At 40.4% G+C, this 24,598-nt stretch overlaps 1 protein-coding gene and 1 pseudogene across 3 annotated transcripts in view; both read left to right on the top strand.

The window, feature by feature from the left end:
* The first annotated feature begins 14,768 nt into the window (after window positions 1-14,768).
* Window positions 14,769-15,248, top strand: LOC132226054 (small ribosomal subunit protein eS24-like; annotated as a pseudogene).
* Window positions 15,249-15,808: 560 nt separating this feature from the next.
* Window positions 15,809-24,598, top strand: part of RERG (RAS like estrogen regulated growth inhibitor) — a 103,817-nt gene continuing 95,027 nt past the window's right edge. Inside the window, exons 1-3 of one of the 3 annotated variants that reach the window (XM_059682287.1) lie at window positions 15,809-16,005; window positions 16,234-16,328; window positions 19,896-20,059. In XM_059682287.1, coding sequence (XP_059538270.1) covers window positions 19,999-20,059 — 61 coding nt within the window. In that variant the 5' untranslated portion in view covers window positions 15,809-16,005; window positions 16,234-16,328; window positions 19,896-19,998. The remainder of the gene's footprint in view (window positions 16,006-16,233; window positions 16,329-19,895; window positions 20,060-24,598) is intronic. The other 2 variants (XM_059682288.1, XM_059682286.1) reach the window with 2 other exon arrangements.

Here is a 24,598-nt window from a genome sequence, read left to right as displayed (position 1 = left end):
CAATTTGATATCTCTGCTCTCCCCCATCTGTCCCATATTTGGACTCTGAGCCTCTGTTGAGTGGGGCCTGCCCTCAACTCTCCCAGTAACTTATGACTGTTCTGTGTCTCTGAAGGATTCTAAAGGGCTTGGGAACAAAGGAAATATAATTGGTATGATTGAAATGTATCATCGGCGCTCTCTGGGTAGGCGAAAGTGAACAGCTGGTGTACTCTGAGCCATTTCTTAAAGAGGTCACCTTAGTCACGGCAGGAAGTCCTCCTGAGAAGGACCTGTTTTAAGACAGCTCATGAAGCCTACCTTTGACACCTGGAAAGCATACCTCTTTACTCTGATGTATGTTTTCTAGGTGTCAGATGTGGACTTCACAAGCTATCTGCTCTCACGGTCATCTTGCCATGACATTTAAGGAGCCTTCTCCTGTTATGCAGAGGAGCCCGCAGTCTTTTCCCCATGTGGTCTCTAAATGCAATTGGTCTTCTGATTCCTGCAAAACAATTCACCCTACCACAACCTTTTCTTCTCGCAGTCTCTAGAGCTCTTTATGTGTCCTTCAAGAGAGTATAATACTAGCCCTTGTGTTTTTCTGAAGTTGTTTAGCTAAACACTAAATGGTTCTTACAGACCCTGGCTCAAATGGTTTAAAATGACAGGGGAGTATCCCCGACCCTAATAGCTGAGTGGAGAACAAGGGAATAATCTATCACACACTGACAATTTCCTCCAAAGAAACCTGTAACCCATACCATTGGCTGCTGCAAGCTTCCATAGATCCGCTGCCTTCCTTTACGGAAGGCAGGTGATGGGCAAATGCTGGTAGTTCTGGTTTCACAATCCCCCCCCCACCCCCAGCTTGACTGCCCCAGGTGGTTTAGCCTTCTAGCTAGGGTGTGGAACTCCTTGCAAAGTATTGTGTTCTCAGCCTCTGGGGCCTGGCAACTTCAGAGTTCTTATAGTGTTATGTAGATGTAGGCATCATCTGTATAGACATAGTGTTTAAGTTTTGAAGAAAATTTAGGAGGGAGACACACAAAAAAAGAGGGGCCCATTTAAGTTCCTAGAATAGCTAATGAAGACAGAGATGAAAAAAATAACATCACATCACTCTAAAGAGTAAAAGGGGGAGTTGCCATCTAGATCCTTCTCTACCTTGAAGTTTGCTTTTGCAGACTTTTATATTATTCCTTGACAAACGTAATTACATTAGTCAATGTTGGTATGTAGGGTGAACCCAAATATAATGAAACAATATTTTAATATATGTAAACTAGAGGCCTGGTGCACAAAATTTGTGTACAGGAGGGGGTGTCTCTCAGCCCAGCCTGCACCCTCTCCAAACTGGGACTCCTTGGGGGATGTCCGACTGCTGGTGTGGGATCGGGCCTAAACTGGCAGTTGGATATCCCTCTCACAATCTGGGACTGCTGGCTCCTAACCGCTCACCTGCCTGCCTGATTGCCCCTAAATGCTTCTGCCTGATTGCCCCAACTGCCCTCCCCTGCTGGCCTGATCTCGCCCCCAATTGCCTTCTCCTGCCAGCCTGGTCGCACCCAACTGACCTTCCCTGCTGGCCTGATCACCCACAACTACCCTCCCCTGCCAGCCATCTTGTGGCAACCATCTTGTGGCAGCCATCTTTGTGACGATGTGAGGGCAGCCATATTGTGGCGGCCATCTTGAGATGACGTGAGGGCAGTCATCTTGTGGTAGCCATCTTGTGATGAGGCCCTGGAGGCCATCTTGTGACAATGTTGTACAAGGGCGTCGCACAATGCCACCTAGGCTTTTATTATAGAGGATTGCTTTTATTTCATTTGATCAATAAAAAAAGTCTAACCAATAGAAGGCTTCTGGGAGTATATTTCAGTTTTAAAGTTTTGTAGGACAAGAAGAATTTAAACAAAAAGACAAAAATGAAATTAAAATAAAAACAACCAAATAATAAATCAGCCAAACAAAAAAAAATTAGTAAAGCAGCTAAAATTCATTTTCACTCTGAAAGGAGTTTTAGGAATAAAGAGGGTCCATGAGGGAGGACTGCATAGCTGAGGGCTTGGTGCTGCCAGAGGGCATACATTCAGAGAATAGAAAGGTGCCACAGGATAAGGGGAGAGGAAGACATCCATTCACAGAAGATAGGGAAAAGCCACAGAGTATGGGGAGAAAAAGGAAACAAATTTTCACAGAGGATAGAGAAATGCCAACAAATGGGAGAAAGAGGAAAACAGATTTTCACAGGAGACAGAGAATTCTACCACTGAAGGGGAAGAGAATAAGAGGGGCACCACATGGGGTTTGGGCTTTGAAGCTGATATTCTGCAAAAGAGTGACCAATTAGAAGGCAGTATGAAGAAACAAAGAACTACAGCCTTTATAAACCTTAGCAAAAAGGAGCTCAGTGGGTTACCCCTTTGGGACTCCCTTGCTACGTGGGAGTATGTATTTGTTTCCAATAAATTTCCACCCTTTTCATCTACCACCTTTTGTCTGTGGCTTCATTTTTTGAACTCATCCAGACAAGGGCCTGGGAAAGAAATCACCCTTGTATCCTGCTCAGGAAAACAACCCGAATCAACTCTTATATCTAAACACTAAACCATAATGAATGGCTCTTTTATTTGGTTTTGGAAAAATTGACATTTAAGCTGAGACATCCATTTCTATGCAGAAGTAGAATAAGCATATTGTATACTGACATTTTTTACTGTTCAAATATATTTAAAAGAAATGGTCTTTAAAATGTCTGGCATGATTGCACATATAAATAAATTAAAGAGTGTACATAACATGTATTGTTGATATAAGAATATCCAAACTGTAGAATATTTTTATAAGAGTCTATCTGAACCAAAGAGAAGACAGGCCTGGAAGCAAGGTCTCAACAGACTGAGAAAAATGCTTCCCAGAATTACAGTTTGCAATTTTTTTTATGCATTGGATGTTAAGGAGGCAACACAAGGAAGATTACACGAAGGTGGGAGAAAGCAAGGTGGGGATTGGATTATAGTGGAGATAATAAGATTATGTGCTCTCTTGAGGGTGGTTACTGCTTCCAAGGGGTCTGAAAAAGAGGAATTTCAGAGTGTGTTAACCTAGATGCACTGACACAATGAACAGAGCTTGTTTAAGGCAAAGATAAATCTTCTACTAAAGAATTATATGTCTGGGGCATGATTACCCACCATGACCTGTCCAGTTAGAAATTTATGATCAGCTCATCTTGTGAGGTTACTTTCAACTAGATTTATTACAGCACCTCCTTTTTTTGTCCACAGTACCATATCCCAAACAACGTGAAGAATTCAAAAATGTATGAAAAGTCAAATTAATATTTCTTTTTCTGCATTCCAAGCAGAGCATCATGTTCTGGTTAAGAAATGGGCTATAACTGTTGTCAGTGGAAATTAGGTTCTTCCACAGGGTGGCAAGGAAAACATTTCATAGACTCATGCAATGAGATTATGGTGAGGCAAGATGATTTATTTGTGATACAAATCAAAGTTTCCCTCCTGGGTTTTCAATTTCCCGTCTTCCTCCATCCCTCCATTGAAAAAGACTAACCATGTTTTCAGAAAGGCCAAGACAAAGGCTAGTGTCTAGAGTTTCTGCTTCATATTAAAGCTTAGTCCTTTTGTAGCCCACATGGTCTGGCATTGCCAGATATTCCTGGGCTGGGAGGGAACAAGGTGAGTGTGGGTCATGGGGTGAGGGGCTGGGTAGGGGGAACTTCTTTGCTTCCCTGGGTTTTTAACCAGGAGTTTTTTCAAAATAACCAATCAACTTCCCAAGCTTTGGAGGGCTTGCATTGGGTTCACCTCCTAGCCCATGATCTTTTCCCAGGTTAGACTGACAGGCCTTTATGGTGCAGCATCTTGATGTCTATTGCATGTGCTAACCTCCCCCTCCCCCTGCTCCTCCCCACATACAGTACCAGAGCGGGGAAGGGAGGGGTGTTAATCCTTGGTGGAGCAAGCAAACAGGTTCATGCTCCCCCACCCATTAGGTTCAAGAATGTCCGACTTCTTTCACTTCTTTTCTTTTATTAATATTTAGGCAACTATGGTAACAGAACTTATCCTAATACATTCTGTGCTCTAAAGAGCTTTTAATTATAAATTTTGTTTTGACTTTGTAGTTCAAATTATTTTAACTTCTGGTGGAAACAACAATTGCGTACATAATTTTAAAGGAAGATTTAGCAGGTAGCATTAGAGTTAATTTTTAGATTTATTTCATTGCAGTTTCTCCCTGAAAAAGGACTTGAAAGTAAGACCAGAGGACTTGAACAATATTTCATGCATCACTTGAACAACGATTATTGTCTGTGAGGCAGTTTTGGACTAAAATATAATTTTTAGCATTTTCTAAACTCTAGTACAAACAACTTCAAACACTGGAATCTAGGCATTTCAACTAACTGATCAACTCTCTCTCTCTGAGCAATGGTAATTAGAATTTTGCCAAGTAGAAAAGGTGCTTTTGGGCATAAAGATACGCCTTCTTACATGACCATATAAAGTAATTATTTCCATTCAAGTCTATTTTTTAAGTTGTTTGCCCCTGCTTCCATGTTTGTGAGAATCAGTTCTGGTCACAGTAAAGCTTGACCTATCTAGATAACTGGCAAAAAGTCACAGATGATTTGCTCTGATAAACACGAAAAGGAAAAAGTGATTCCTGTTTTCTTTAAAATTCATAATCATGGAATTCACATTTGAATCATCATTATCCTTTGTTCTTAAGTTACTCATTTGCTAGTTGTTCATCTCAGTTTATGTCTGCAGATTTTCTACACGTGTGCCACACTGGAGCCAGTCATCCAGAAAGCCTGGCTAGACTTTCAGTCTCAAGAGAGTAGATCTAGGCACAAGCAGCACATTTGAAGAGAATTTGGTTGGTGCTTAGCCCACCTGGACGGTTCAATTGCCAGGAAACAGGGAAGCAGAACCATGCCAAAGGAGTTGTTTATTGGCAATAAAACCAGGGTCAGTGTCCCCTAAGGTTGCCAGGAGACACTACAGTTTCAAGTCAAAGTGAGTCAGGAATGGTATACTTCCAGGCTACACCAAAGCCAAGGGTGTGGGTAGGAGATCAGCACTAAAGAATACTCTCCAACCTGGAGAAAGATAACCAATTCTCAATGGGTTACTTCTGATCACTTTTTGTAGTTTTACTTAAACTTAAAATTTGCAGTAGGTGTAAAATAAAACAGTCTAATGGTATAAATGGGTAGATAATGAAAGGTAAATACCTCTCCAAGCCTTCACTTCCCTTCCCCAAAAGAAACAGTGGTACCAGCAGCTTATACATTCTCCTTCCAGAGGTAGTCTATGCATGCATGAGTATGTGTGTATCTAAAGACATTACAATATACAATTTTTATTATATCAATTTGTTCTTTCTTTTCTATTCAATAACTTATCTTGGAATTCATTCCTTATCACTATATAAAGAGGTTATTTATTCCTTTTAATGACTTCTGCTCTCTTTTAATTTTGTTAGTTGAGTTGCAGCTTAACTTTATTTCATCTAAGTCATTTCACTTAAAGAATCTTTGCCTTGTATTTAAATTAAATCATATATATTAAGCCTCTAGAGAAATACCTAGCATGGAACAGGTTCTTCTGCTTCTATTTGTGTGACATTAAGGAAGTCATTCAATTTCTCTAAATTGCAGTTTTCTCACCTGTATAACGGGAATACTATCTACCTGGCTTAAATGACTAGTATGGCTGACTGTCTATCAAATATATGTTCTGTCTTTCAAAGTACAAAGTATTTCTGGAAGAGACTGTCCATCCAGATACTGCATTCCCCAGCTCCACAAATATCTAGTTTTACCATGAAACAAAGTATTGCCAGTGGAAGATGAGAAGAAGTAATATGTGTCAATTCAAGGCCAAGGCAATTAAAGCTATATCTATACACTAAACATATCATTGGTATAAAGATTAAATTCAGTAAGATAAGATAAATAAAGCATTAGTTATAGTATTACTAAATAGCACCTATTATTAATATTGTAACCCATATATGGCTTTCCATATGAATAATCTATAGTTTTTCCTGTACCAACTTTAATTATGACTCAATACTTGGTCATATGCTCCAAATTCAAAGGAATTTCACAGAAGCCTTAAGGAGCAATGCAGATTTCAAATGATAAAATAAAGGAGTGAATTTACATTGCATACCTACCTCAAAGCAAACAACTTAATAATAATCTTCATTAGACTTTTTTCTCTAAGAATGATTCTTTAGCCAATAGGTGTTCCCACCGATAGTATTACTTTCTTGATATTTTTTCCTGTAAATCTATAAATTATTCACAAGTGTCCCCCAAAATTCAGATTCCATCTCACTTCAAGAACTACTCAGGGTAACTGGACCCACTCTCCTTAAAGAGCAACCCATTGTTACTTTTAAGAGAGTCTCAGCTCTTATCTAATCATATTATTAAGATATTCAACCAACAAAAATGAGTCTTTGCCTAGATGAGAATTTTTCTGCTAAGAAAAATAAGATCCATTTCTTCCCCTTCCAATTTCATTGGAATTATAAAGAGGTTTCTCATTTCACTAGTTCCATTCAGGAGACTGAAAATACTCTCCGCTTTCAGACTAGAATAGACAGCCCCAGAGCAGGCTCTCAAGGGAAGCATTGAGTTACCCCATTAAGGCACATCTGTCAGTCAGCACACCTTCTGTGCCACAACTGCTCTTTTGTGATTCACTGTAGCCTTTGCTAATGACCCCTCTTACCTACTCCTTACCCTCTTCTATTGAATATAGTCTATGGACTCTGTCCCTAAATATGCAGAATTTGGTCCCAACAACATACTCCTCCTTCCTTTCCTGCCTCAGGCAACTCTGATGTGTGTTCTTTCTCAGGCTCACCTCTTGGCCTCTCCATTGGGATTCAGCCTGCCCATTTCCCTGAACTTCTGGAATACTTGATTTCAATCCCTGTCCCCTAAACATCACCAGCTGTCTTGTGTAGTTGATGAGTTGATTCTTTCAGAAGTTACCACTGTCCTCATGTCCAATGTATCTGGGTCTATTGGCACATTATAGAGCACAAGGGACAGGTGGAAAGATACACACTATATCTGTGACTCACCAGGGTTAGTACCTGGCTTCTATACCAGGAGAGTGGGAGTGTTGCACGGAGAGGAGCAGGGACAAATAAGCTGTAGTTTAGAAATGCAGTTATCAAGGGCCGAATTCCTTTTTTTTCCTTGATCTTTTAGAGGATATTGTTTCAAATAAGGAATAATGTTTTTTCCCCCGGTACCCAGATTTGCACTGGGGCAGTGATCTTGGCCTGTCCTGGCCTGCCTTGGGCCCATACCTTAGGAGATACTGCCCTCAAGATTATACCTGGGATTTCAGTAGAGCTTATTTTATTCCTAGAGTTGCATAGGGCTACCTGTAGAGCACAGGCGTCTTCTGGAAGAACTTTAATGTCTGTTTGGCCAGGGGCAAAGATTACTTTTGTGTTCAATTTGGCCAGTAAATCTCATCCCAGGAGCTGATGGGGAACTTGGGCACATAAAGAAAGCTGTGTCTCAGGTACATTTTCCCCATTTCACAGTCCAAAGTTTAGAGGAATGGCTGTTGTTGGGGTTTTCCTGAAACCCACATTAACATACTTTCATGAGATAGTTTTAGCAATCAGGTCTTTAACACAGAGTAAGTGACTGTTGTTTTGATGAAGAAGATAATCTGTTTTCCACTGCTAGGGTAACCCTGAGCACCATGTGGATGATGTGGAAGGAGTTTCTGGCTAGATTCTGACTTAGGATCAGGCAGTTTTTTTTAGAATGCCCTTGTTTGCAATAGGCATATTGTTTGGGGCTTAACTTTGGGCATCCTCTGAAGTTGGACCATTTAGGTGCAGGGAAAGGGTTGTTATTTACCTAGTTTCTTGTTATCTTGTTTCCTAGAATCCTGTTATCTTGGCTTTCTTGTGGTAGCCAGCATTTGGGCGTGTAGTTTTATTTATTGTCTCTTTTCCTTTTTGGAAGCCTGGTTATCGAAGATTGTGAAAGCAAGTTCTACTAGTTGTGATGTAGACATCGCATAAGCTTCCTCAACTATTTGCAATTTCCTCTGAATATCTGAAGCAGTCTGTTATAAAGGTCATGTTAATGACCTTTAAGTTTTCGGAAGCATCAGGATCTGGGTCAGTGCACTGACAGTAGTAGCCCTTGCAAATCTGCTCCAAGAATTCTGATGGATTTTCCTCTGCTGGTGGTTGGAACACTTAAACTTTACTGAAATTCTTTTGTTTAGGTACTTTCTTCCTTAACCTGGCAAGGATACATTCTTTTTAATGTTCAAGTTTTGGTAAATCCCAGTCATTAACATTCCTGGCCACAGAAGCTTCAGCTCTAATCAAGTCTTGAGGATTCTCATTGTGTAGGTCACTAGCCTCCCCTCTAGCTCTTTCTAAACCCATCCACCACTCTTTGGCAGTAAGGAGAGTATTCGGCATTTGCTGGAGGTCTAACCAAGCTGAGTTATGGGAGGTGAAGATAGAGTCAAAGAGACTTTCCATCCTCAAAGGGTCCTGTTTATATGGCGGCTCAGTACTTCTCCAGTTCAGGAGGTCTGGGGTGGAAAAGGGAGTTTATGTCCATGCCATTCCTGCCAGCTGGCCATTTGCACCCAGCCTCCCTATTGGCATCTGTTTTAAAGGGTATTGCCTGCCTGGATTGGAGCAGTTACTAAGTTTTAGTTTGGTGATATGACTTAGCAAAAGTGACTCCATTTGGCCTTTGTTTTCTTTTCTTTTTCTTTTTTTAACATTATTCACTTGGTGTATTTAGATAAGAAACTCTTCGGGCCTCACCTTCTTCATCTCTAAAATGAAGCTAATGTAGAGTAAAAGAAATAACACTCTCATTAAAGTGCTATCCAAATGTTAGAGATGATTGTTTTTACTCATATTGGCAATGTGAGGTTGATAATCTGGTTGTTACAGTCTGAGGTTATCAATCACCTGGAAGTTTATAGCATTATAATAAAAGTAATATATCTCAGTGACAACTTTATATAAACTCATCTCCTGGCTTGCTCATCCTGATATGCTGGGCACAAGAGACAAATCACTTATTTTTATTCCTTACCTTTAAAATGAGGACAATGCATATCTGCCTCCCAGTTAGGACACATAAATTAATTCAAGTATGTGTATCAGTTCATCTATCCTAAGATTTCTCTGTGGAGCAAGAAAGTGTCCATGGTTAAAAGAAACAGGCAATTATTTTCATCTAATTGTTATCTGTGTTTTAGATTTTAAGTCTGCTGTTTTATATCAAAATGTAGAAACAACTGTTAAAAACTTTATGAAGTTTATCTAATGCAGAAATGAAAACTCAAAATTAAATTGTTCCGTATTCTGTTCTTGCTGTTAATTAATCCTTGTTATTACCTTCACGAGTAAGATAGATCCTGAAGTAACCTAAGCATGTTGTCACAGCATATTAATAGGAAAGTCTTGTAATGGTTTTTAACCATATAAACTTGAGGACACTTCTGTAACTTAAGAAGTAGCTCTACAGTGAAGTTCACTTCACCATAAAGTGAAGGTTTAGATTAGTAATGGCCAGTGTCTTCCAGGAGGCACCCAAATCCCAAACTCTTCTCATTCCAGCAAAATTGCTAGAGAATTTTCCATCCCTGAATAGCCTCCCTCACCATGCAATGGAAGGAACCGTGGAAAATCTCCCTCCTCATAACTGTGAAAGCTTCATGGAAATAAAATGCCCTAGTCTCCTAAGACTAAAGGTCATTCCCTACAGAATGTTTCAATAATAATGAAAGCCAAATTTCAAAAGTACTTCTTGAAAGTGGGTGTTAAAAAACAAAACTCAACAGAGAAAATTTTAGAGATCTTACTTTATTCAGTGGTTCATGAGCAGGACAGCATCCCATCTAACAAACAGAAAGGAGCTCCACGGAGCTGTACAAAACAGAAGACTTTTATAGGCAGAAGGCAACAGGACGAGGAAGTTATATTAGCGAAAAACAGATCGATTGTGCCAAAGTCCCCTTTCCTTTGGGGATGGCAGGGGTCTATCCGGCAGATGACCTCATTGGTGCTGACTAGTTAATTTCAGATCGACTGGTTTAAGATTGTATTCCTGGGGGAGGCTGAAACTGTAATCAAGTTAGGTATTAAGTCTTGGTTTGGTGATGTGGGACTTAGTATAACTGACTCCATGTTTGGCCTGTCATTTCTTTTTTAACACTAGAGATCCAGGATTATAACTGTGTGAGAGCTATAGGCAGCAAGGTAGGCCAAGGTTCTGGACAGGGCCTCCCTGACTCCAATACAGGGGGGAGGGATGGGCACTCTAAACACTGTATCGGCAGCATGCACAACTCTCATATTACTTTATAGATTTAACGATTATTTAAATGTGCGGGTATTTTCTTAAATGAGTCCATCCTGTGTTAGCAGTGTCCCTGCATAATAAAAGGCATGCCTAGTTAAGTATGCCACAGAAAGGTAACCATGCTAAAGTTGGTACCCCAACCTTTATATCACGGAGTGACAAAACAAGGCTCCTATATATGGAAGCAGCTGTGAAATGCCCCATGGGAAGCTTGGGAATAAGGGAAATATATTCACCTTCTGCAAGTTAAGCTAGTGAAATCTGCAGTAGTAAATAATGGATGTGATAAGTAACCAAGAGATTGTCTATACCTGGATCAAGATAGGATTTTGAAAAGTATTTTAACTCCAAACTGGGTATAGAATCTGATTGCAACGTAATATCAAATTTATTGTATCTTCTCCAGGGAAAGAGAACAGAAGAGAGTAAAGAAGAGAAGAAGAGAAGCTGGTTCTCTTTTCTGAGTATCGGTGCATTTTAAATATACAGAGAAATCCCTCCCATTGCATATGCACAGCTGGTACATATTTCTCAATCTATTAAGAAGATAATGTAAAAACATAACTAAGAATGAAAATAAACTAAGTACAATTTGCCATCATCTACCCCAGGTGAAACGTTCCCTTTTGCCAATTTCATATTCTTTAGAATCCTAAAGAATGTTATTTTGCTCTCTAGATACGCAAGAAATAGAGTGATCTAATGGGGAACCCAAACTTCTGGTCACAAGAAATTGATGTACATCATTAAAACTTGTCAGCCTGATGTATGAACTTCAATATCGTGTGAGTTTGAGTAATGTGAGTCAGCTGAGCTCAATCGATTCTGCAAACTGAAACCTGAGACCCAGACCTGGTTTATTATAAAGTCTAAAGGTAATGCTACCCTGTGAGGCCTTGTCCTAAGTTGGTAACTGGAGTTCTTTTGATAACACCCTGATCTCGTGGTCCCCCATCTTTTCCTTTACCTTTATAAACTTGTGAGTGGTACTCAGATTCCATTATATGCACCATATACCTGACACAAATGATCAAAGAGATGGATAATTCCCCAAGTTGAACGAAGACTCCTGCTCTATTCTCTTTCTAGAGGAACCCAGGTTGGGAAATATTCCCAACTTCTCTGCCATCTATAAGAGCTAGGTGACAAGAAATTGCTTCCACTTTACATTCAAAATATGCCCGTGGAATTTTGGATGCTGTAAAGCCAGCTTTAACCATCCCTGCCCAATTCCACTGCTTTGCCAGCCTACAGCCAGCTCCCCAAGGTTAGGACCCCTAATCTCACTATTTGAGATTTCCCAGCTCTTGCCTCATTCCCAGTCTTCTGGAATTTAGCACCTCGTGTGCCTGAAGCAGCACCCCTAGTTCACAACTGAGGTGCTGGTTTTGAGGTCAGACAGTCAGTTCAGACTTTCTCATTCCTTCTCGTGTTTCCTCTTAAGAGTCTCATGATCCTTACTTGTCTTTGCAGCTTATGGCCTCTGTGAGGTCAACCCAATACATCAGTCAGGTTCCGTAACTTTGAATTTCAAAAGGAAAGAGATCTGGTTCATAATACCATTCTTCCCTGAAGGCTCCTTTTACTTCCATTTTAAATTCATGGATGCAAATTGATCTATAGGGAGACAAACTTTATATTCCCTAAGGACTCAGGCTATAGACAATAAAAATAAACAAATAAACAAATAATTGAACTCCTCCCTTTATATGCTTTCCCTAAGACAATGCCTAGGTTTCCAATAACTCAAAAGGCCTCTCAAGTAGTTCTTCCTAGAAAGGAAGGAAGCTGCCCCACAAATGTCTCCAGAAATAGGAAATTATTAGCAACTTTAAGTGTTATCTCCCACTTCTACCCCCCCAAAAAATAAATTTTGATCGCCATCCAGAAATCCATTTCATAACTTACCTAATGCAGTCCTTACAAGAATATTATAAAACAGGCATTATTTTCATCATTTTACAGATTTTAACAACCTGTTGCCCAGAAACACAGCTACTAAGTGGCCAAGCCTAGATTCCAACCTATGCTGTTCCTTATCTTATCCACAATGCCATTGTCCCAATTAACAACTGGCAGGAATTAATTTACCAAATTGCTCTGCCACTGAGCCAGGAACTAAGAAATTGAGACATCAGCCAGGTATATTTGATGGGGGTGTAAGTGAGGGAAGGAAGACAAATGGAGATGAGCCATGCAGGCATTCTGCTCAGAAAACACAGACTCAAGATATATTGTAGCTGAGAGCATGGTGGACTTGGGCATCTGGGAGGAGGTGGACAAGAGGATGGAATTCCTGAAATGAACAAGCATCACAGATGCACTCATCTCTGGCAACTTTTTAAAAAATATATATATTTTTATTGATGTCAGAAAGGAAGGGAGAGGGAGAGAGATAGAAACATCAATGATGAGAGAATCATTGATTGGCTGCCTCCTGCATGCCCCACATTGGGGATCGAGCCCACAACCTGGGCATGTGCCCTTGGCCGGAGTAGAACTCAGGACCCTTCAGTCCGCAGGCTGATGCTTGCTCTACCCACGGAGCAAAACCGGCTAGGGCAGCTCTAGCAGCTTTTGAATTAATTTGTATCTGGGTCCCGGATTCTTGCTTCTGTATTTTAGCTTTAATACAACCTGCCTCTCTGTCCCTCTCTCTTTTGAAAACTCTCCTAGTTCAAAATCTGCATATTTTTATCTTGTCTTGTCCTAGCAGGTCGATGTAATCCAATCCTTACAAAGGTTTTTTGGTTGGAGTGGAAAACCAGTTAATATTAGGCCACTGTTTCCCCAGGTTTTTGTAGAATGCTCTAAGAATAAATGCATGCTATAATATATGGCTTCTCTTCATGTATTCATTCCTCATCTCTTCTCCCAGCCAGGATCAGCATACTTCAAAGCCTCTACATAGTCATTTGGTTGTCTCTGGCTGTGCATTCATCAGACTATCTGTTGCATAACAATGCAAGTAGTTTTTTAAATGTTTAAAAACATTTACCTAAGAGGTCTGCTTACTTGATTTGCAGAATCTTAACGAAATAACTGGTGGGGTTTTACCTAGTCTGGATCTTTGAGGAAGTTCTTTCACGTGGGACTTTATGACAAAAACAAAAATAGGTCATCCGACAATGACTGATTTATGTTGCAAACTCAGGAATAATTACCTACATTGGCATATATTGCACAAGAGTCTTTTGACATGACTTTGAAATTTATTCTTACTAGAGAACCAATAAAAGTCTTAGTGGCAGCTTGGCCAGGAGAACCAGCTCTTTGGTTCAAAATTCATTACATAATCCAGGTTTTTCTGCCTGTATTAGGTTATTCTTGTTCCATTCTCAGCTGTGACAACCACATCTTTGTATCAGGATGAAAGAATTTGATGTACTTGTATTAGTTAAAAGTTTGATACCATGTTAATTAGCTAGTGATTAATAATAGGACAGAAGCAAAGGGAAGGCCAGGCATTAGAGGCATGTCATTTGGGCAGCTTCACCAGGAAGCTGCATTTTTGCACTCTCCAGCGAACCAGCTATTAAGTGGCCAAGCCTAGATTCCAACCTAAGCTGTTCCTCATCCTATCATTGTCCCAATTAACAACAGGCAGGGATTAATTTACCAAATTGTTCTACCACTGAGCCAGAAGCTAAGAAATTTGAGACATCAGCCAGGTACATTGGATGGGTGTATAAGTGAGGGAAGGAAGACAAATGGAGATGAGCCATGCAGCATTCTGCAAAACACAGGGTGGGGGGCGGGAGGGGGAAGGGGACTGGACAAAGGGAAGACAGAGGCATGCTGAGGATCAAAAAAATAGCCTAGATGTTTCCTGCTCCTTTGATAGTCATTGGGGAGGCATTTAACCTTTCTGACAGTCACCTTCTCATCTGTGAAAGGCTAGTAATTAGGATACTAGTGCTTACCCCAGGGAGGGGTATAAATATCAAATGAGATGAGAGGTAAAAGCAGGTCTAGCACCACATAAAATTAATCATCTTTGTTAGGTTTTGGGCATGATGGAGTATGACTTTGATTCAAATAGTATAAGTGCTGATCTTCTAAGGAGGATGTGAAGCTTTTGGCACTTTCTCAAATAAGTAATGATAAATTTTAATTGAATTCGCTACATATGTCCCTCCTAGCATCTCTCAGCTTCCATTCCAGCCAGCCTGGACTTAATTCCAACAAAATACTAGCCTTGGACAAGTTATTGATCCTCTCTTTCAGTTCCCTCTTGGGTATCACGGGGATAATCAAACGGACCCCAAAGGGATGCTGTGAGCATCATTTAAAGTCAGAAATGGGGCGTTAATATGATTGGCCAAGGAAGAGTGGCCCTCTTTTCCTTTCTGGTTGCTTGAAGATAAACCTTCATCATGAATGACACGGTACCCATCCAGACCAGGAAGTTCATGACCAACAGATTACTTCAGCAGAAGCAAATCGTCATTGATGTCCTTCACCCTGGGAAGGCAACAGTACCCAAGACAGAAATTCGGGAAAAACTAGCCAAAATGTATAAGACCACACCTGATGTCATCTTTGTATTTGGATTCAGAACCCACTTTGGTGGTGGCAAGACCACTGGCTTTGGCATGATTTCTTAGATTATGCAAAGAAAAATGAACCCAAGCACAGACTTGCAAAGACATGGCCTATATGAGAAGAAGAAGACCTCAAGAAAAGAGCGGGGGGAAAAAGAAAAAGAAAAAAGAAAACAGCGAAAGGAACGCAAGAACAGAATGAAGAAAGTCAGGAGGGCTGCGAAGGCCAATGTTGGTGCCGGCAAAAAGAAGGAGTAAAGATTCTTTGGTGAGTTTATCTGTGATGGTTGTGCAGCTTTTTCATGAGAAGATTAATAAACTATAAACTTAAAAATAAATAAATAAAAATAAAGTCAGAAATGGGCCCCATTGGTGTGACTCAGTGGTTGAGCACTGACCTATGAACCAGGAGGTCACGGTTTGATTCCCGGTCAAGGCACATGCCTGGGGTTGTGGGTTCCATCACCAGTGTGGGGCGTGCAGGAGGCAGCCTGATCAATGTTTCTCCCTCATCATTGATGTTTCTATCTCTCTTTCCCCCTCCCTTCCTCTCTGAAATCAATAAAAATATATTTTAAAAAAGAAAACCAGGAATGGAAAATACCACGTAGTGATGCTTTCACACCCAACATGTTAAGCAAGGAAAGAGGTCCTCTTGCGAGAACCTAGAGGCTGGGAACTGAGCAAGGGGACGGAAGCCTGACTCCTGTGTAGCCCAGAGAAGGCGCATAGTCCATGCTCTCCAGGAGGAGGCAGCACCGCGGCGGGAGCTGGTCCCTGGCCAGGAGGGGGCGCCCGAGCGCCGCACTGCAGCATCCCGGCCGCGAGCGGGCTGAGCTCGCGCGTCCTGCCGCAGTCCCCAGGCTGCTAGTGGGAGCGAGGAGACTCCTCTCGGCTGGTCCGCTGGCACTCGCTGCTGCTGCCGCCGCCGCTCGCAACCGCGATCGCAGCCCAGCGATTCCGAAACAGCCTGCACCCTGGGCTGCGCGGTGTGGAGCGGGGAGTGATTCCGAACTTGCAGGGGACTGCGCTTCTCCCGGGCCTGGAGATTGTGAACAGGTGAGTGTCAGGCACGTGCCCAGGTGGCTCTTTCAGGACGACCTCCTGCAGACCCTTCCGCGTCCCTGAACCCTCGGTTCTGGGTGTGTCCTCCTGGTCCCTGGGCCCCCAGGCCGGCTCTGGGGTTCCCCAAGAGGGAGCCGTGAACGCAGGCGCCCAGAGTTTGACAGCGCCCTGCAAACTGGGACCGAGCGTGCCCTTTTGACTTGGGCTGCATTGGCCCTCTAGGCTGCCTGCAAGTGACCTGCGGATGGTCCACAGCGGGCCTGTTTATCATCCAGGATACCTGTTGCTCCCGGAGCAGCGCCACAGCCAGGGGTCTGGTACAATTCTCGTGTTTGTAGGTGCTGCGTTGTAAGATGAGGGAGAATTCGGGTGATGAGAGGAGGAAAACTTGATTTCAGGGCTAGAGAGGGGGCAGCCCAAAGAGAATCTCATTCCCACGCCCGGGCTAGAGTCTTTGCTTCCCTAAACAGCTGCACTTTATTTTGATGATAAATACAGAAGTTAGTTAGAAAAAACTAGTACCTTATAAAGATGCTTTTCTTTCTTTCTTTCTTTTTTTATTATTTTTTTACAAGAGGAAGTGGGAAGCATGGGCCTTGACAAGCAGTCTTGGGAATGATTTATTATGAATGAAACCTTTCTTTAAATATTTTTTAGATGAGGTTATTAGTGACCTAAATGTCAGAGGTCTAAGCTCCTGGGAGGTAGCCACTCTGTTTGTATATGCTTAGCATAAATGTGGAATGAATCAATTAATGCATTAATAGCGTAGGATTTGGAGGGTAGCTCCTGTTTTTCTTCTTTCTAAGCTTTCTTTTAGGTCTTTATTGTTTAAAAAAATCACCGTACCTTTAATCTCTTAAATATCTAAGTTTATGTAAGTTTAGTTTTGGGATTTATAGGAACTCAGAAGTTTTTTGTCCTGATAAAGCACTGTCTACATAAAAAGTTAATGGCAACTTCTAGATTCAGCCAGAATATTTCTGCACAACATTAAAACTAATAGTTTTTTTTAGATCCATGTTATGGGAGGTCTTGGTTTATGAATTTTTAAAAAATATATCTTTATTGATTTCAGAGAGGAAGGGAGGGGGAAAGAGAGACAGAAACATCAATGATGAGAGAGAATTGTTGATTGGCTGCCTCCTACACATCCCCCAGTGGGGATCAAGCCCACAATCCAGGCACGTGCCCCCAACCAGAATCGAACCTGGGACCCTTCAGTACGCAGGCTGACACTCTATCCACTGAGCCAAAGCAACTAGGGCTATGAATTTTTTCGAACGTCAGAAATTTGGCAACAGGTCACTTATTACAGCAATTTATGTAACTTGACATTTTCATGAGAGAAATAAAATATTGAAGGATGTATGTCAGTTTGTGTCTTCTTTTAAGTCATTTTTCTAAACATGACATAAGATTCAGAATAACCAGGTGCATCTTTATTATGTTATAAATGAAAAAATTAGCCCAAACAATTTATCTTTCTTATGTGAAATTCCTATTCCTCTGAGGCCATTTGGGAGTTACTGAAAAGTTACTGAAATATCTGACTTAACAAATGTGGTTTTCTTTTTTTTAAATCACATTTGATGGCTACTTTCATGAAGCATCAATTGTATTGACAATAGGTAATGACATAGGTTTGTATGTGTATGCAAATGAACAATTTTGCATGAAATAACAAATTGTTGTTTATACAAGCTCCAGACACTGGCATGGTCTATGTTTTAAAGAAATGCTTGCCATTCTGGTATAGAATTTGCATAGTTAATGCATCTTTATATATTATGCTTCTGTGAAACTTCCGTGATGAAGCACTAAACACAGAGGCCTCTTCTTAATGAATGCATATAAAGTTAAAATAAGGACATCCTGTGATCTTTGGCCCAAATATGGGACTGGACAAATAACAGGTGTTAAAGCTTCTGGGTTTGGTGCTATTAATGATTACTAAGAAGTTTTTTTCGTTATTGAGGATGAAGAAAACTATAGCCAATGTTCCTGTTGACCTTTTCATCCTTCAGGGGAAGTTCTGGCACTTTGAAAATCAGTACATACAAAATTTGTTAGGTACAGGTTGATAGCTTGGATGCATAATGAAGAAAACAATTATGTGTTGATGTCTTTGGAGAAATTTTCAGAAGGAGTTTTACTTTTATCTTGCACTGGAGAAGCTGTTTGTGAAAATGTGTAGATGGCAAAACGCTGGCAGGAGCAACTTACACATTTAGATAACAGATTTGTGTTTCAAAATTCTCTTTACAGACTGGAAAACTGGATGAAAGGAAGACTGATGTGATTAAGTTTAACCAGGATAAAAGTGAAGTCTTGTATTTAGGGTTAAGACATTGACTGCAGACGTGCAGAGTGGGGAAATCTGCAGCTCATGTGGAAGAGGAGTGGCTGTGGGGCAATACAACCACAGTGCCCAGATAATGAATAGAGAAAATGTCAGTGAACTTGAGCTGGGTCACTTTGTCAGGTCACATCTCTAGTGGGGAATGCAGTGGATGGCACATTTTTAGAGTAATTAAAATGGCAAGTGTCAGAGGAGAGAGCTGCATATGGTGAAGAGGGAAGGTGAAAGTCAAAAAAGCATAAACAAGACCCTACATCCCGTGACGTACAGGGGAGATGCTGGCCCTCGCTTCCCTAGAAAGTAGAGCGTGGGGTGGGGCAAAAGGTCCTCATAGCTGCTAGGCTACCTGAAGGGCTCTGAGTGGCGGGAAAGAAAAGGCTGACAATGTTTCTCCTTCCCCTCCTCACCTGAGAGTGGTAACTCAGACACAGGCTGGGTGTTGCATGGTTGTCTGTTCATAAGGATTCCTGCAATGGCTGGAGGATTCTTTGGTTGACCCCAAGGCTCTTTTCTTTTCTTCTTAGTATTTTTATTGATTTCAGAGAGGAAAGTAGAGAGAGAGAAAGATAGAAATATCAATGATGAGAGAGAATCATTGATCAGCTGCCTCCTGTGTGCCCCCCACTGCGAATCGAGCCCGCAACCTGGACATGTACCCTCACCAGGAATCAAACCTTGACCTCCTGATTCATAGGTCAAAGCTCAGCCACTGAGTTACACCAGCTGGGCCCAGGGCTCTTGTCAACTTTGTATTTTTATGGTACTAAGAACCCAGGTGTCATTCCTGAAGCACCCACCTATATAAAATGTGCTTATGTTTTATGAAATATAATTAATTTCCCAAGTGTTAGGATAACATCATGAACTAATTTACTTGAATTTTTCATAGAAAAGGGCATGGCATTTATCTTTTGTGTACCAGGCCATTGTGCCCAGAAAAATATTAAAATATGATCTATATATTACATAACAATTCCTGGAACATGAGTATCTATCATATGACTTGATCATGTGATCTAGTGTGAGCTGTGATTAAATTTAAACCTTAAAATGCAAATTCAATTGTATTACATTGGGGTTGACTACTATGAATGTCTATTACTTGGCCCAAAGGGAAATAATAGATAAAGAGTTCCAAATGTGACTCTCCCCATCACATCTGTTTGCATCTTGGATGTTTACAGACACATGGTAAATGCATGTAGTCACATACTCTGAATATTTGTTATCAATTACTGACAGAAAAATAATAAAAATATTAATATTCATTAAATATTCTTGAGGAAGTACTTTAGAAAATGCTATTGTGAGTGAAAATACATGTTTTAGAACCAAAACAGATTGAAATTCAAGTCCTGGATCTGGATCTGTCATTTAATAGTTGAATCATTTACAGTAAATTACTAGAGCCCTCTTACAGGATTGTGGTGAAGGTCAAAATGGAAAATGTTGATCAAGTTGAATAATGGCTGGCATCGAGGAGATGCTTAATAAATATTAATGCAAATCTCTTTTGTCTAAGGGTTGCAGATTTGCAATGATATGGTGAACCCAAAGGCTGGAACCAAAACGATTTTCTCAGCTCTTTAGTTTGAACGACAGGGAGTTGTCTACCACCACCCAGCATGGCTAAAAGTGCAGAGGTCAAATTGGCAGTATTTGGAAGAGCAGGCGTGGGCAAGTCAGGTAAGTTTTGTTGTGGTTGTGGTTGTGGTGGTTGTGGTTGTGGTTGTGTGTGTGTGTGCGTGTGTGTGTGTGTGTGTGTGTGTTACTGCCTCCTGGGATTGGCATTTCTCATAGTCTCATGTGCTCTTTCAGATGAAGTCTCTTTTTCTTTATCCAGAACTTTTCTTTTGCATAGCCAAGTTTTATGTACTCTTTTGCTTATTCATGATAAAGTAGCTTTGTTGATAATATGCAAGGCAATGGATATATCATCGGTCTTGGTATTTAGAGGAAGGATATTAAACAAACCTCTGAAGAAATCAGATTGCGGAAATTAAAAATATATTTGCTGCTTTTTCTTTATATGAATTCCTAAGGGGCCAATTTTATATCTCATTCATCTTACTAGTCTCAGCAACCAGTCAAATGCCAAGCATGTATTGTGTGCTTAATAAATGCTAGTTGAATAAATATGTCTTTAAAAGAAACAGAATTGCATTATTGTCCAAAATCGGGGAGGACTGGTGAGAACTTAGAGTGACCAAGCAAGGCAATTGCCAGGGCCTCTGGGTTGAATTTAATGATCAAATTCTGGCTCCGATGAGTAATTCTCACAAAGTGCTGAAGGCTTTTTGATTCCCCACTGAGAAAAGGCTTGCATACCTTCAAAATTAAGGGTGAAAATGGTGAAAGTGAAGATGTATCTAATCCAATTTGAAAAATATACCTCAGATTTTATAATTAAAGGATGCTAAGTAGGCTTTTCAGATAATGTTGCTTTGATCTCTTACCGGAGAAAAGACCCATAAATTACTGCATATGGAGCTTTTGGTTCTTAGGAGAGGACTCTAACAGCTAGCTGGTAGGAGTGTGTGTGTGTGTAGAGGGAAACCCATTTGGATCTCCCAATACAATAGGTAATCCACATCATCTTAAACAAACACACATGTGCATCTTTTAATTCTGCGACCAACCTCTCTTTCCTAACCTGCATTCTGGCTTAATTTCAGCAGTAAATCTTCCCTATTATGTCTTTCTTTTTTCTTTTAATCTTTTCTGCTTTCACTCTTTCCTTTGACTTGTTACTTGCTCTTGCCTCTGGCAGAAACTGAGCAAAGAAAATAGATAGTTGGCAAGGCTGAGAAACTGCCAGCCTTCACGAGATGGAAGATAGAGTAACTCCTCCCCATTAATCTCCTCGGTGTTTCCCGATGGCGTGAGAGCCTAATTTCTGAAGTCGGTGGACTGGTCTGGAGAATGAGGAAACTGTGCCAGGGAGTGGGGGATGGAGGCAGGGGGTGTGTGGGAAGGCCTGTGCTCCTCTGAGTCCTTGGTGACTGAAGGGTCAAGGCCTGGGTCTGACTGTTTATTATTCATTCATCCAAAATTTGTCATAGGCAATAAGGGGAGGGGATCTATTACCCTTATATCACTTATCAAAATAAATTCCACGTGGTTTGAAAGTTAAAAATAAAAAGCCAGTTGGGAGAACCTCTTAGCTGCAAGTATATTCATCTCAGAGCAAGCTGTGTACCTCCTATCAAGGTGAGCCCATCAGCCTGAGTTTAGACCCCAGTTCACTTTGTCTTCCTCCCAAATTGTTTATAGTTTTGATTATTTTCTCATTCTCTACTGATAGTTTTCCTTGATCATTTCTTTGTACATTTCTCTGTCTTTTTCTTTTCTCCAAGTTTATTGAATGTAGGCTCCGCCCTGACTGTCATAATGCACTTAACTCCCATTCATTGCTTAAAGCATGGCACTCTTCCATTGCAATCATGCTGCAGAAACTGCTTTTGCTAAGGTCACCACCCATCAATAGCCAACAAACATAATGAACATTTCCCAGTTCTGGTCTTCTGTGACCTCTTGTTATCGTTCAGTACAATCACTTATTTTTTCCATTGCTCCTGCCTTCCCAGGCTCCCAGGATATCACATTCGACTTATCTGCTCCTTCTCCCTTGCCCCTAACCAGCTGCCTTCATGGCTGCTCATCACAGGGCCCACTTCTCAAAAACCAAAGCTCCCAGGGCTCTACATACCATCCTCTTGTCTTCTTACTCCGTACATCTTCCTATGGCTGAGGTTAACACCTGCACATCGACTACAAATTCTGATGACCTTGGTTTAGTTATGTAAAATGCTCAAGTTAAACTTGTTCACAAAGGCCCTATAGTTCTTTATTAATGAGCCTTCTTTAGACTATATAGAAGAAGACTATACACATTCTATCACTTGTATTTATTTTCATTTAGGTAAAAATGACAATGACAGACTACATGCCTTTAAACAATTGTCTTTTGTCTGTCATTTACGCACAGTGTTTTCCTATTTCAACATTGGACTTATTTTCCTGAGGCCTTGTAACCACACCTCACATTGAAAAGTACTATTGGTTTAGCTTAAGCATGGGGGAAAATTTTGAAACCTTTACCTGTACTTTAGTAAAAACAACCATAGAGTACTTCATATCTATTAAATTTGTTCTAGAAATCTTTGTAAATGTGGGTATATAATATCTTTGCTTAGTCATTGTATCATGTGTTCATCTTCCTATTGTACAGACTGTATCAGTCATATTAGTAACTTTTGTTTTTTTAAGTCTACAAAAACATGACTGAAGCTCCTCACTTACTCTTATGCCTCCCAAAAACGGACATGATCTTTGCATGAGTTCAAGTGAGGTGTTTCTCTCCAAACGCCCAGCATGGGAACTATTCCTGGGGGAGCCAGCTTGAGATCGTGGATTAAAGAAGCTGAGCATCTCTGATTTGACTTGTGTTTGTGTGAATTATTTCAGAGATCTCAAGTCTTACTGGTCCCATCTACTTTCCCTACACTCAATACTAAATTGAATTTGTGGTAAATAAGACCATATTTTGCATTTGCTAACAGAAAGTAGAATATCCTAGAGTCGAAAGCATGAGCTGTTAAATTTTATTCCCAAACCTGCACTTTCATAGCCGTGTGAGCTTGGAAACTTTGGCAAGTTATTTAACTTTTCAGTTTCCCCAACTCTAAAAAGGGTATGATAGTGCCTATCTCAAAGAGTTGTTGTTAGGATTGAATAAGCTTTTACATGCAAGTTCATTAGAACAGCACCTGGCACATAGTAAATGCTCAATAATTAGATTAAAAAATTTTAAATTATGCTCATTTTAACTCGTTATTTAGTGAAATGTACAATCTAAGATATATTTACATTCAAGTGGTTTTCAGTAAAATTTAGAAAAATTATAAGACAAAAATTCCCTATTGCTAGTCACCACACTCCAAATATACACACACACACTTTCTCTGAAATCGAAACTCTGATTAATGTCACTTACAGCTTGACAACTGACAATCAGAACTACATTTCTCATGGCTTATATCTTGGAAATCTTGGGGAGACAGCCAGAAGATGTTAATGTCATCAATAAATTAACACCCTTAAATTTGAAAGTGACAGCTTTCTAATTCTAGGTAATATATAGGACCACTGTTTAAAACTGAGTTTTACATTAACCAAAACTCTTTGGTTGGTGAGTTGACCAAAGAAGTGTCCTTGTAGGCAAAATTTAATAATGTCTCAAATCACTAAGAAACACTGATAAAACACATGAGGGTTGTGTGTGTGCCCGTATGGCAATATTATACACATATGGTCTTTGTGTGTTGGGGGAGTCGTCTTTCTTCTAATTTTACTTTGAAGCTCTGTCTTCTAGTGAGTTTACTTGTTGGCTTACGGAGCTTCCTGGCTCAGCATGATGAGAACCGTGGGGATACTGCAAAGCATAGAGCCACCATTTCTGAGATTTCTGAGCCCATTTCATTTTCTCTTCCCTGGCTAAGGGTGAAGCCCTAAAAACATGACATGTAAGACATAGATTTCCTTACCTGTGTGTCAACCCATCCTTTGACAGGCTCCAAGTAATTGAAGCAATAAGACCTGCCATATACCCAAAATGCACACCATATTTATTTAAATGCCGCCTGGACTCATATTATTCAAATTTGTAGTAAGTGTGGGAGGGGCTAAGAGAAAAAGAACTGAAATTTTACATTTAGTTTTACAGTTGACATTCTCATTGTAGAATTGAAATACTGTGTGCCACAGCTAAATATATTTCTTGAAAAGGCTAGTCTCAGAGTTGATTGAGTAATGCTATCCGCGAATTCAAAAGCCAATTGATGCAGTCATCCGTGAAGGCTTTGGGTCATTGATTCAGATTGCTAAGCAAGAAATTGGGTGCCAAACAAACAAGCTTGTGAAATTTTTTCCCTTGAGAAAAAGAGAAGCGATTTACTTTTTCCTCCTTTTTCTAGTTCTTGCCTGCTCTCTCTCTCTCTCTCCGCCCCCCTCCCATTATTAAAAGTTTTGAAATGTATTTTCCTCTCATTTTCAAGTGGAACGGGGACAATTTTGATTTTAAAATGTGACTGTTCCAAACATTTATTTAACATATATATGTACTTTATGGAACTAACTTTTGCGTTTTAGCAATGTTTCTCTACTCTCAGTCGCTATAAACCAGTTTGTTCCCTTCACTCGCACTTAATAGGGTAGTATGATGCG

Source organism: Myotis daubentonii, chromosome 2, assembly GCF_963259705.1.
Source record: "Myotis daubentonii chromosome 2, mMyoDau2.1, whole genome shotgun sequence".
NCBI classification, from domain to species: domain Eukaryota; kingdom Metazoa; phylum Chordata; class Mammalia; order Chiroptera; family Vespertilionidae; genus Myotis; species Myotis daubentonii.
This window is presented reverse-complemented; position numbering and strand designations above follow the sequence as displayed.